Below are 13728 nucleotides of genomic sequence, written 5' to 3' on the forward strand. Positions count from 1 at the left end.
ACACAAGACTCTTCATTTCCCTTCGGCTGGTGGTTTTAGTGCCGGCTCCGGATTAAATTTGATAAAGCATTTTCTTTTCAGTTTTTATATCTCTATTAATTTAATCGGCCAATTTTTGTGTTAGATGTTTATTGATCATGGTGTAAAAGCGACAAAAATACAAATTCTAAAAATAAAATAAATGTGGGTTTGCATAGCATATCATCCTTTTTTTTTTTTTTTTTTTTTGCTAGAGATGGACAAAAAAAATTATCAATTTGTTTATAAGCTTTTTTTTTTTTTAACTCCTTTTAACAAATTTGAAAATATGTAATTGTTCAGAACTAAACATTTGTGGATGTCATTTCGTACAAGACCATTTATCGGCTTTTTCTGAATAACAGCCGCTCTACAGAAATAGTAGAACAAAAGAATCCCAGAATTATTCCAACGACAAATGCTGCCACGGTAAATCCACCTAGTGCCGCTAAAATAACAACTTTACCATGAGAGTTGGTCGAAGTCATCTTACATTCATCCAGAGACCAGAGGCTTACCGCACAGATTCAGGTTATTAGCAAAACTCTCTGAGGTAATGCTGGCACTGTTAAACTTTGGGATTGGACCTTCGAGACGATTGTCAGCCACTGAGAACGTGTTGAGCCGTCTAAGTTGCCCTAGCTGGGGAGGAAGAGTACCCGTGAACTGGTTATGATGAAGCTGAAGAGTGTTCAGAAAAGTAATGTTTGAGATCAACATAGGGATCTCACCAGAAAAACTATTGTAGGATAGGTCTAGAGTCGTAATAACTGGAGAGTACAAGGAAATGTAGGATGGTAAAGGTCCAGAGAAGTTGTTTCTAGAAAGGTCTAGATGAGTCAAATCAGAACATAGCTTAATCCCCTGAGGAAACACTCCTCCGAGACCATAACCAGAGAGCATAATACTGAAAACCCTATCCTCATCATCATGCCAACAAGTCACACCACTGAACTTGCAGATAAAACCTTGTGCAGTCTGGTTCCCAAACTCCCAACTTGATAAATACCCATTTGGATCCTCTACTTGAGATTTAAAGGTCTTCAAGCAATCAATGTTGGCCTGATTCGCATCGGCCAAGCTAGACAGTAGAAGCAGCAAACATAGACTATTCCCAAAGAAAATTGCAAAAACCTTACACACCATCATATATCCTGGAACCAAATAATAAATTATAAATAGCAACAATGCAATTGGAGATTCTTCACATTAAAAAAAATAAAAAAGAATGAGTTGACTTAAAGCTGATGATAACAACTCACAAAATATTGCGGGAAATTTGTAAGGAACTCACAAATGAAAATAAGAAATAAAAAGAGGAGAGGTTTGGTCTTAGTCGCCGTGGTGATCTTGTGCATGTGTGTTGAGCAAACCTGTTGTGAGTGTTAATGAATGACAAAAGGACTTTGAATAATATAAACGAAAACCTGTTGTTGAGCAAGTCTACAGACTTGGATGGTCCCTTGCCTTGTGGAAAAATCAAACAAAAGTTCGTAAAGAATGGGCCGGGGAAAAGAAGAAAAAAACACTGAACAACGTAAAGACTCAAACCAAATTGGTCTTTTGCGTGTTTAACGTTTCTTTCTTCTATTATTCATGATCAAATTTGTCTATCATCAGTTTTTAAGAGATGGACAAATTATTTTCCATTTGATATTTCGCTTTTTGATTTCTTTAATTCATTTGGTGTTTATGATGGTTTGGACAAAATCAAATACTAAAATATGACGATATCCATAAGAAATAAGGCAATTCACTAATACTGTATAAGATTTCAAGAAAATGAATAGACGTAACCCAAAATAATGAATGAGAGAAGCTGTAATTTACCAACGCATAGTAATTTTATTATTTTATAAAATCTTGCCCCTAATGACTCGCGTTAATTCATGGGGTAAATAAATACTATAATCTCCAAAAGAAGCGTCACTTGTCCGAATTCAAATATATCCAAAATGATGTGACAGGTTCTAATCGAATTCAACAACTGTAATTGCAATCACACGCAACAGTATATATGAGATCGTATCCACAAAGACTATGCTAGCACGTACACTTCGAAATTTTGTATGATTTAATTAACATCAAGTTAGAAGGACAAACGAAATAAGAAATCTATATATAATAGCAAACCCACTTTTTTGTGTCAATTTTTAATCCAACGGATGAGATTAGTTCTAGTTTTAATCCAACGGTTTAAAATTATTAATCGTGTCTTTTCGTCGTACCCCCATCTTTCAAAAATCACATCTCTTAGTCTTTGCATCTCTTTGTTGTACCTCCTGGTTTCAAAAATCACATCCATTAATTTTTACACCTTTTAAATCACACCTCTTAGTCTTTGCATCTCTTTGTTGTACCTCCTGGTTTCAAAATTCACATCCATTAATTTTTACACCTTTTAAATCACATCTCTTTAGTTGTTGCATCTCTGTTGTACCTCCTGGTTTCAAAAATCACATCTATTAATTTTTACACATTTTAATTTTACACCTCTATGTGTTACATCTCTTTGTTGTACCTCCTATATATAATAGCAAACCCACTTTTTTGTGTCAACTTTTAATCCAACTGATGAGATTAGTTCCAGTTTTAATCCAACGGTTTAAAATTATTAATCGTGTCTTTTCATCGCACCCCCATCTTTCAAAAATCACACCTCTTAGTCTTTGCATCTCTTTGTTGTACCTCCTGGTTTCAAAAATCACCCCTATTAATTTTTACACCTTTTAAATCACACCTCTTAGTCTTTGCATCTCTTTGTTGTACCTCCTGGTTTCAAAAATCACATCCATTAATTTTTATACCTTTTAAATCACACCTCCTTAGTCTTTGCATCTCTTTGTTGTACCTCCTGGTTTCAAAAATCACATCTATTAATTTTTACACCTTTTAATTTCACACCTCTATGTGTTACATCTCTTTGTTGTACCTCCATGTTTCACATCTATTAATTTCAACACATTTACATTTCACACCTCTATGTCTTACACCTCTTTGTTTATTATATATAAACTTTTCTTGACTACATAAACAAGTTTCGAACAATTGTTTTCTGAGTACTAAAGAATTGTATTATTGAAGTGTTTTTTAACTTTCAAGCATCAGTCTCTAATTTAAGGTAATTTAATATTTTTGCTGCGAATGACCTGTAGTGTTTTCGGTTAGATTATTATTACTGTTAATCGACACTATTAAGTTCATACATTAATCTTAGTTTTGTTAACTTTTAGTCTCTTCAAAATTTTTAGCCTTTCCGGTTTTCATGTTTTTGCATGACTAATGTTATTAAGTACGTGTGCCATATTTTTTGCATGGCTAATGTTTTTAATTCTCAATGTGCAAATATTATTTTTTGACTTTTTGGAAAAACCAAAACCAAGATACGAGAGGCATGATAATATGCAGTGATGCTAGAGCTACGGATAAGCCAAATTTTTTTTTTAAACATGGTATAATTATAATTTTATATATGTTCTTATTTTAACCTATTTATTTTTTTCTAACAAACATGGTATAAATGTTAATTTTTTTTTTTTTTGTAGGATGTCCATTAGATGTTCATGATCCAGGTTAGCTTACATTTTTTGTAAATAAAGTTTTTAAAAATTTTAGTTGAATTATAATTTCTTATACTTTCTGGATATCAAACATTTTAATAATATATAGAAATATTACAAATGAGCATGGAAATAGAGAGTGCCGAAGAAAAAGCCAGACATACTTGTGACAACACAAAATCAAATTCTAGAAAGCGTAAGCACGACCAAATGACAAGTCAAGTTAGAAAGAAAAGATCTACTAAAGGTAACTTATTTAGTTTTTGATGATGACTTTCTAATCTGTATATACAACTTTTTAAAAACATAATGTATAACAGTCACTTTTAGAGTGATCTGGAATCTGCCAAAAAAAAAGAAAATGCAAGAAATTTATAAAATTAGTGATTAACATAAAGAAGAGAACATCAAAAGGTGAGATATTATTATCACCTGTTTCACCATATCAACTTCGTTTTCGCTGTCGTTTATTGAAAAACATGATGGTACCGATTCATAGACATAAGTGGGAAATCAAATAGAGGGGGATGCAGCCTGGAAGGAGAGCAGCCGACACGGTGGAATGGGATGGATTGGGAGAGACCAACATAAAATCCTCTGTTCTATATTTTATTAATTTTCTGAACTTTTGTAGTTTAATTGAATTGCTTTGATTGAATAGCTGATGAGTGTACAAGTTTTTGTCTATATGCATTCTTAGTCTGTTACGTCTTGCTTTTTTTTCTTTTCCAAAGAGGAATATGTGATTTGAAGCAAATATTACAAATCCATGTATCAAATGTGTTAGTAGGAAATAAGGCAATCAAGATTAACCCATTAAAAGGGAGGAAAGAAGGGGGTCTTTTGAGGGAAAACGTGACACCAACATGCATGTAACTGTGGAAAACATTATAGCCAAATATATATCTCTAAAAGTTGTAGCTGAAGAATGTGAGTTACTCTATATTAACCCATTAGGTTTGATTGGTCGGTCATATAAAACTTGGTTTTGTACATATCTAAAAGTGAGAGAAAAAAACATCCACAAGCATAAGTGAAATTTTATACATGGTTAAAAGTAATGTTCATAGTAAATCATTTGTATACAAACTCCACTTGCTTACATCATCGGAATATTGATTGTGATTTGTGAATCAGTAATCTATGGAAAGAGAAATCGCGTATCAAAGTGAAGGGGAAACAAAACTCAATCCAGCCATCTACTCCGATCCCAATCTTCGACCTTCCTTCGACAAGTGGCATTTAGTATTTTCTCTATACAGTAAATAAACAAAGAGAGAAGCAGTCTCGTATGTATTTCGATTGATAATGATCAACAACAAAGACAATTTCTAATAGCGAATTAAGAAAGGATACCAATATATAGCACCATATGGTCGGAGACAAACATAAATGAAATTTTATATATGGTTAAAAGTAATGTTTATAGTAAATCAAGCTCTAAAAAAGGCTTACTTTTGTGTGTGACAACCTAAAATATAATAACATTGAAATGAATTTTTGGCTTTTTAATCAGTTGAAAGCAATAGCAAGAAGTGAAAATGATCAAATTGATTGAGAAAATAAAGAATTTAGGATGAATTACAAATTTTAAATTTCAATTTAGGATTTCACCTCCCCGTGCGGCAACGCACGGGTCGCTTTCCTAGTGATTAGAATAACAAACGAAATCTGAAAACGATGTAGGAATTTGAGATAAGCGTTAGGCATCAAAATATTCACAGAGAATCATGAATCAAAGAAAGAAACAAATTGTAAGGAATTGAATAAAAAAACATCTGAACTCATAACACAAATTAATAGTTGATATAATGGTTAGAGAACCAACTAGTATGTTTTACGACCTAATAGACTAAACTCGTAGTTTGTTATCAACATGTAGAAAACCGATCAAATTTCGATTGTTCATTAAACCCTGGGACATAAAGGACCTATAAAATATTAGTTAAGACGATTTAGCTAACTTGTAGAAAGTTAATGTATTTAAGATCATATAACAATATAATTTGGTCAAGCAAATAAGTAATCATCATTAATAAACAAAACCTATTTGTGTGATGCTTTTACGAGGTAAACACAAACATGATGTTTGTTTTTTTTTTTTTTTTTTTTTTTTTTTGTAGCGATGGTTCCACTTTTGGTGAAAAGGTCTCATTCAAACTGAAAGATATGAGCAATTTATAACTTGTACCTACACATCTTGAATAAATGAAAAAAAAATCTTTTTGTATAGTGATTTGAGTCTTCTCTTTAAGACTCAGACAGAGTGAAGTTAGGTTTGTAGCATTGCCTCGAGCATGAAGCCACATAGGTTGAAGATTGAGTGTGTGTTTGGTAAGGGAAGTTTTTAGGAATTTAAAAGGGTTGGTACCAAAAAAAAAAACATAGAGAGGGTGAAGATACCAATTAATGGGAAAGAGAAAAAAAATAAAGGGAGGAAAGAGTAAATTACAAGGAATTCAAGTTCCCCGGCAGCTTCAGACAAACTCACGTGACACACAACACAAGTTTAAAAGGATTTGACTAGAACCACTCCGGTCACTTGGTCCGAGTCCGACCTAGGGATGATGGTGAAGGACGAGCCACCACACCACACGGTCCACACCAGACCAACTCACTCACGTGCCTGCCTACTAGAGAGAGTTAGTTAAGTAAAATTGGGTGTGCTTAATAAAAGGGTCTGTTATAAAATCTCACTTTGCTTTTTTATTTTTTGTTGTTTGGCCTCTCTTCCCACTTTCCTCTTTCCTTTTTAGGGATTTCACTTTCCCATTCTTTCTCTCTCTCTCTCTCTGCCTAACCTCGATTTCTCTCGATCGCTCTTCAACATGGATCTACGATCTTCCGGTGCTTCTTGAAGTTTTCTGATTTCTTCTTTTTTTAGGGGTTTACTTCGGTTTTATTTCTTCCGGGTAAAGTTGTTTTATTTTATTTTATTTTCTGGTTCTTTCTATTGAAGTGTTGTTTTCTCTTTGTTTTGCTTCTCGAGTTCGTGTTCACTGTAGCTAGGGTTCGCTGATTTCTCCATGAATAGCGTAAAATTTCTTCTAGGATTTTGAATTTTGCCCTTGAAGCTTCTTTGTGTTATGGATTGAGTAGTAATTTCACGGAATCAATGAATCAGTTGTCTTTTTTAAAACTCTCATTTTGTTTATCTGTTTGCTCTCTGATGAAATTCGTATTGTTTCAGCTTAGTTTTTTTTTTTTTTTTTTTTTTTTGTATAAGTTCGTCGGATTAGTTCTTGAAGATGAGTTGTTTCTCTGTGGGTGTCTCTAGGAATATGATTTTTTTTTTTTTCTTGTATCGGTTGAATTTTGTGGGGGTTTCAAGTTCATTTGTCTTTTACTTTCTTGCTTGTAGGCCATTTTCTTACTTAGTCATCCAGTATGAGTTTTTGTTACAGAGAGCTGTTTTGTTTTTATCTTGAACGACTTAAGATGTTATTGGACTCCCGAATCAGTTGATAGTTTTGACTGATCTTTGTATCTCTGTTCTTGATGGTTTATTTTTGTAGTTGTTTGTGTCGTTCGGGATTTGGGATATCTTGGAGCTTTACTTGCAGCTTCGGCATTCGACTTGTTTGAATTGGTAACTTTTTTTTTGTGTTTGAAGTTTATTGCTCCCTGTTTCTCTGTGGATATCTTATTCTTCAATAAGATTTGTAGTTCTGACATGAGTGATTTATTTATTCAAGACTTTTTTAATTTGTACTTAAATTACCTTTTTTCTTTAGCTCTTTTGTGATGGAGGATACTCGGTCAGTTGCTTCACTAATGGACTCAACATCGTCCAAGATTCAGCAGCTTCAGAAGGCGTTTGCTGAACTTGAAAGTCAGCGTGCTGTAACACTTAATCTCAAGTGGAAGGAACTCGAGGAGCATTTTCATGGGCTTGAGAGGTCCTTGAAGAGACGGTTTCATGAGCTTGAAGATCAAGAAAAAGAGTATGAAACCAAAACTAGGAAAGCTCAAGAACTGTTGGAGAAAAAGAAGGCAGCTGTTGAGGCTAAGGAGAAGGCATCGTTAGAAAGGCTTCAGAAGAAGAGAGACGCTGCTATGTTTACTATAAACAGTGCTTTGGATAAGTACAAGAATGCTCCCATCAGTAAACCTTCTATTGGTGAACGTTGGCCACAAAATGCTGTAAGGGATTCTCCCAATGCCTTTGCTGCTGATAGTATTACCGATGACAATCCGGATGGTACTGTGCAAGATGTTCAAATCTCACCTGTGATGGGAAATTTTGAGGTGAAGGCTTATCCACAGTTACTGAAACTGTGCGGGGATATGGACTCAACAGGGCTCCATAAGTTTGTATCAGATAACCGCAAGAACCTTGCATCACTAAAGGAGGAGATTCCTATTGCATTCAGAGCTGCAGCAAACCCAGCCAGCTTAGTCTTGGACTCTTTGGAAGGGTTTTACCCCAGGGAGGCACCATCTGCTGATGGAAAGAAAGACGCTAACCTCCTGGGCATGCGCAGGACCTGTATCATGTTGATGGAGTGCCTTAGTATACTGTTATCTGGTTTGGGCCTCAACTCCCTTTCCACTGTTCTCTCAGAAAGTGTTAAGCAGAGAGCAAAAACTATTGCAGAAGGATGGAATCCACTGCTGGAAACTCTTGACATGGATGCTTGCAATGGTAATTCTTTAGAGGCTCATGCATTTCTGCAACTGCTAGCCACTTTTGCTATTGTTTCCGACTTTAAGGAGGATGAACTCTTGAAGCTGATCCCCATGGTTTCACGTCGCCGTCAGGCAGCTGAGCTGTGCCGTTCTCTTGGACTATCAGAAAAAATGCCTGGTTTGTTCTCTAAATTTTTGGATATGGCTGATTATCTTACAAGTTGACATTTCGATGGGAAATTTGGTGTTTTGTATTCATGTGAGTAGCTGAGTTAGGTTTCTGGTCACGGACCTAAACACTACGTGGATTATGTTTTTACAATTTTAGTAATATTCAAATTCTATACCTTCAGCATGGATCTTAATCTTTGATGTGCGGTTCCTTTCATTCCAGGTGTTATTGAAGTTCTCATGAACAGTGGAAAACAGATTGATGCGGTTAACTTGGCATTTGCGTTTCAACTCACAGAACAGTTCCCTCCTGTTGCATTACTGAAATCTTACTTGACTGAGGCAAGGAGATCTTCCTCCCAAGGCAGACCTGGCAATGCATCTCCTGCTGTTCAGGCAAGTATTTCCTGACTTGATAACTTGTATTATACATCTATTATAAGAGAAAATTAAGGGTTTTGTTGTTAATGGACGTTGCCTAGAACGATTGGTCTGATCTTTATTGAACTATTGTTACCTTTTCTTGAGCATCTGGCTCTTAGTAAATTTCACCTCCCTGGAAAATTTATGAGCTCTGTTCATCAGTTAGCTGTCATCACTCTTTACTTCAGACTAATAAAAATCTTTATAACTCAAAACCGATGTATTTATTATCAGTTATTTTAGGTGTATCAGGTATCATAGTACTTGCTGATGCTACATTCAGCTTCAGATTCTCGTACATAATTTTATATTTGTGTACCAAATGCAGGATGAGTTCAATGAGCGGGAGCTCACAGGGGTTAAAGCTGTGATAAAGTGTATTGAAGAGCATAACCTGGAAGAGCAGTACCCAGTTGAGCCACTTCAGAAACGGATTCTCCAGCTCGAGAAGGCCAAAGCAGAGAAAAAGAGAGCAACAGAACCCACAAAGCCTCAGCCAAAACGACCACGTGGTGCTCAACCCCGAGTCAGTGACAACAACAACAAGACAGGATATGGTAGAGTCATCCCTGAAAGGTACCCACAGTATGTGTATGACAACAGACCGTTCCTTAGCGGTCCAATCATGGCAGCACAAGCACCGCCTCCACCTGCTCCACAGACTTACACTTTCAGTCCTGCTCCTGCTCACGGAAACTTCTACGGGAACTGCTATCAGTACCAGGCTCCTCCTCCTTACTTTCACTAGTGATCAAAAGAAGGCGATGGTGAAATGTGACTGTGGACTCCCCTTTGGTGTTAACTTGTGTGGCAGCTCTTTTTTAACTCCTCTCTCCTTAGTTGTTTCCCTTTGATGTTGTTGTGTACGGATGATTTTAGTATTTTTAAGGATCAACCCTACCCAAAAAAAAAAAAAAAAAAACAAAAACACTCTTGAATTTTCTATTAATTATCTTTAATGTTTGTATTGTTTCCTCTCTTGCCTCCAGAAAAATACATAATCCGTCAACAGGTGATTACTAATTAAACCGGTTCGGTATGATGCCAAATATGGACGCAAACCGACCTTAAACCAACACTAAACCCATTCTCTCTAAATATCTTTTCAATTTTCAATTTTGAAAATATCTTCACTCGTTCGAAATTCCCAATTCTCTCGCTCTCTGATATCTCCCGCCAACAATCGAAATGCGAATCGCCGAGATCACCACGCCGGACCTCCGTCTGCATCATCGGGAAACCGAGTCGCGCACTCAACATCCTCTCCTCTCTGATATCGAGCTCTTGATCCAACAATCTGAAGCCATTTCCAAAAATCAGCCGCTTCCTCAATCTCTCCCTATTTCTCTCAGACAATCCCTAACTCGGCTGAGTCAACTCGCTCCTTTTCCGGATAACTCCTTCAAGCTCACCATATGGAAGCTCAGCTTTCGTCTCTGGAACGCTTGTGTTGACCTCTCTAACGCCGCCTCTCTCCAGTCCTCATCTACCTCCGCCGAGAGCATCGCGAATCTCAGACATGTCGCCGCCGATATGCTATTTCTCGCTAAGGATGTCAACGGAGTCCCATCTCCGACGATTAAGTCCTCTATCCTCTACTATCGGACTGGTCTAGTGTGGCATAGTCTCAAAAAGTTCGATCTCGCCTCCGATTGCTTCGAGAGAGCCACCGAAATCGTTTCCAAAATTGATATCGCGAAAATTTCCGATGCCGGTGAAAAGAAACTGTTTCTGGATCTAAATCTAGCGCGATCTCAAACTGCTTGGGAAATTTCTGATCGGAATTTAGCTGTAACGTTGCTTAATCGAGCGAAGAATCTGTTGTTTGGCTCACCGGAGCATTACAAATCGCTCTCAAATCAATTTCTCGCGTTTGGTAAAAGCTCCTTGGCCAGAGAGGACGAAGACTGCAGTCTAAACGATGCTCTCAGGCTCATGAATGAGGCGTTAGATCTTTGTGAGAAGGGGCTGGGTACAGCAAAAACTCGGGAAGACACAATGGAGTTCACTACCATGAGAATCAAAACTCTCCGTTTCATCTCAGCAGTGCACTTGCAAAAGGGAGAGTTCGAGAGTGTGATTAAATGTGTGAAAGTTCTCAGGAATGGAGGAAATGGTAGTGATGTAGCTGATCAACATGCTTCATTACCTGTGTTGGCGATGAAAGCTTGGTTAGGGCTTGGGAGGCATAGTGAGGCAGAGAAGGAGCTGAGAGGTATGGTGGGAAACAAAGACATTCCAGAGGCAGTGTGGGTATCTGCTGTGGAAGCATATTTTGAGGTTGTGGGGACTGCTGGAGCAGAAACTGCGAAGGGTGTGTTCTTAGGTCTACTGGGAAGGTGTCATGTTAGTGCAAAGGCAGCGCTTAGAGTGGCCCATCGGGTGCTTGGTGAGAGTAGAGGAGGTGATAATGGTTCGAGAATTAGGGCGAATGTTGTGGCTCAGCTGGTATCAGACGAGAGAGTTGTTGCTCTCTTTGCTGGTGAAGCAGTGACCAAGGAGAGGAAGGCAATACATTCTGTTCTCTGGAACAGGTATGTTTTTGCCATTCATGTAACTGTCATCTCCTTTGGTTACATTGGTGTGTCTAAGTTATTGCTTATTTAGTCAACTGAGTGATTCAACTTGGCCACAGCAATTGATTGGTTTCTGTTGTTTTTTTTTTCCCAAAGTGTCCTGGGAATCTAATATGGGTTTCTCTTGCTGTTTTACAGTGCTTCAGATCATTTCCGTGTTAAAGATTATGAGATAAGTGCAGAGATGTATGAGAAATCAATGCTCTATATCCCACATGATATAGAAAATAGAGTTTTTAGAGCCAAAGGCTTCAGGGTTTTGTGTCTTTGCTACCTCGGGCTCTCTCAGCTAGATCGAGCTCTTGAATACATAGATGAAGCTGAAAAGGTACACATTTATCTATGGAACTTCTATATCCAACTGTTCTCCTAGTTGGATCTTTCACTCAGAATTGCTAACTAGTTTTCTGTCTCTGCAGCTTGAGCCTAATATTGCTTGCTCTTTTCTTAAGGTAAAATGTCGTTTTCCCCACAGTACGCTTTTATTCAACATATGGCCTTCAGCTACCTAGCAATTTGAGATTGTTTGGAATAAATCCTATTAAGCAACATCTCTTTGCTTCTGATTCTTGCAGTTCAAGATCTACTTGCAAAAGAAGGATCACAGTTGTGCCATCGGTCAGATCAATGCAATGACGTCCTGCCTTGATTTTTCTTCAGATTATCTGTCCCTTTCAGCGCATGAAGCTATTTCTTGCCAAGCGCTTCCAGTTGCTATTGCTTCTCTTTCGAAGTTTCTCAGTTTCCATATCTCAGGAAAGACCATGCCAACCACAGAGGTCGTGGTCTTCCGTACCTTAGTCACTATACTGACCCAGGACATTGGCAGTGAAACACAAGCGCTTGAATTTATGTTGCAAGCTCAGAGCCGGTCAGCGACGATTGGGGCAGAACGTTTCTTTGGATCAGGAGAGACTGGAAAACGAGAACAGAATTGGTTTGCTGTGACTTGCTGGAATCTTGGGTCAAGATGTGGGAGTGCAAAGAAGTATGAGCTCTGTGGTGAATTCATGAGGCTGGCGTCGGAGTTTTACGGCTATTTGGATACTGATGAGTCGGAAGAAAACAAAATGATGATTTGCCGGTCTATAATACTAAGTGTTACTGCTATGAATGCTTTAGAGAAGCAAAACAAGAGCGCACTGACTGAAACCGAAGTGAAACTCGCTGGAGAACTACTCGTGAGAGCTGGAAAGGTCTCTTACTCGCCTCTTTGTTAATATTAGCACCATTACTTGCTGAGTTTTACCTTCCAGTGCACTAATGTATGGTTAGATATATGCAGATTATGTCTTCTTCGCTCTCAGATGGTAAAGATTGTATCATGGAGCCAGAATTTATCTTCATGTACACCTTAATTGCATATGACATACACGGAAGGCTCAACAATTCTGCATTCCAGCTACTTGTTGTAAAGACGTTTGCTGGTTCCAAGTCTTGCAACTATAACTATCTTCTCCAAGTTGGAGTTTTCGCCTCTCAAAGCCCACGGTCCAACCCGGACGTGTCAACGTTTGCTCTTAACGAATGCCTATCCGCTCTGATCGCATCTGCTTCACCAGATTACCCAACCCTAGCTCTCATAATCAGGAAGCTGATCTCCATATCCAGCGTCCACAAAGGTGATACAGAGGATGAAGAAGCGATCCAAAAGATGTACAAACAAGCATACAGAATCATGGTTGGTTTAAAAGAAGGGGAATACCCGACTGAAGAAGGGAAATGGCTCGCAATGACAGCTTGGAACCGAGCAGCATTGCCCGTGAGGCTAGGACAGTTTGAGACCGCTAAAAAATGGCTGAGCATCGGTTTGGAAATTGCTGAGAAGGTTACAGGTATGGATACTTATAAAGCTTGTATGCAAGATTACTTGGCTGGTTTTCAGACCAAAGCTCCTTCTGCATAGTGTCAGTCACTATAACTGTTTACATAGTTTAACTGTCATAAATCGATATATAGAATACACCAAATCCACTAGAAAAAGACTTCTTGAAACATGTATTACACCTATTCTTCTAATCGGGATTAGAAGATCCCAAACATCCATCTAAGTTTGAATAGGTTGTCTCCTAGCATCTAGCAAACATAATAATCTCCTCTAAGATCATAACATTCATCTCTCATGGGAGTTATGCAAATCAAACTAAGATCAAAATTCATTTGACCGTAGATTTTATGATAGAAATAGTTTGGTGGTCGTGTATAGTTACTATGAATGCACTTAGTTTTAGGTGGAGGCCTAGAAAACTTAAAGATTGCAGAGGAAGTTGACTGACTTTTTATCATATGAGATCGTTTACTTTTGAGATGAGACGACCCTCACCATTTTCTTCTACTTCTAGATATCTTTG

General features: G+C 37.6%; 2 protein-coding genes and 1 non-coding gene across 4 annotated transcripts; 2 read left to right on the forward strand and 1 right to left on the reverse strand.

Annotated features, from left to right (window-relative positions):
* Positions 1-249: 249 nt before the first annotated feature.
* On the reverse strand, positions 250-1427 carry LOC104770886 (uncharacterized). 2 transcript variants are annotated; one of them, XR_015593544.1, is made up of 3 exons: positions 1313-1427; positions 750-1172; positions 250-660 (listed from the first exon to the last, which is right to left on the reverse strand). It is a non-coding gene; the product is annotated as an uncharacterized LOC104770886 (transcript). The 2 variants fall into 2 exon arrangements; XR_015593543.1 differs by having other exon boundaries at positions 1281-1412.
* Positions 1428-6122: 4695 nt separating this feature from the next.
* Positions 6123-9770, forward strand: LOC104770889 (FRIGIDA-like protein 3). The gene is made up of 5 exons (XM_087505965.1): positions 6123-6490; positions 7094-7167; positions 7313-8385; positions 8602-8774; positions 9130-9770. Exons 3-5 carry the CDS (start codon positions 7323-7325, stop codon positions 9547-9549), a joined length of 1656 nt encoding a protein of 551 aa, XP_087362091.1. The 5' UTR covers positions 6123-6490; positions 7094-7167; positions 7313-7322; the 3' UTR covers positions 9550-9770.
* A 130-nt stretch (positions 9771-9900) lies between these two features.
* LOC147919162 (TPR repeat-containing protein ZIP4) lies at positions 9901-13447 on the forward strand. The gene is made up of 5 exons (XM_087505964.1): positions 9901-11335; positions 11516-11705; positions 11797-11829; positions 11953-12573; positions 12663-13447. Exons 1-5 carry the CDS (start codon positions 9990-9992, stop codon positions 13281-13283), a joined length of 2811 nt encoding a protein of 936 aa, XP_087362090.1. The 5' UTR covers positions 9901-9989; the 3' UTR covers positions 13284-13447.
* Positions 13448-13728: the final 281 nt, after the last annotated feature.

Source organism: Camelina sativa, chromosome 20, assembly GCF_030686135.1.
Source record: "Camelina sativa cultivar CO46 ecotype springtype chromosome 20, ASM3068613v1".
Classification (NCBI taxonomy): Eukaryota; Viridiplantae; Streptophyta; class Magnoliopsida; order Brassicales; family Brassicaceae; genus Camelina; species Camelina sativa.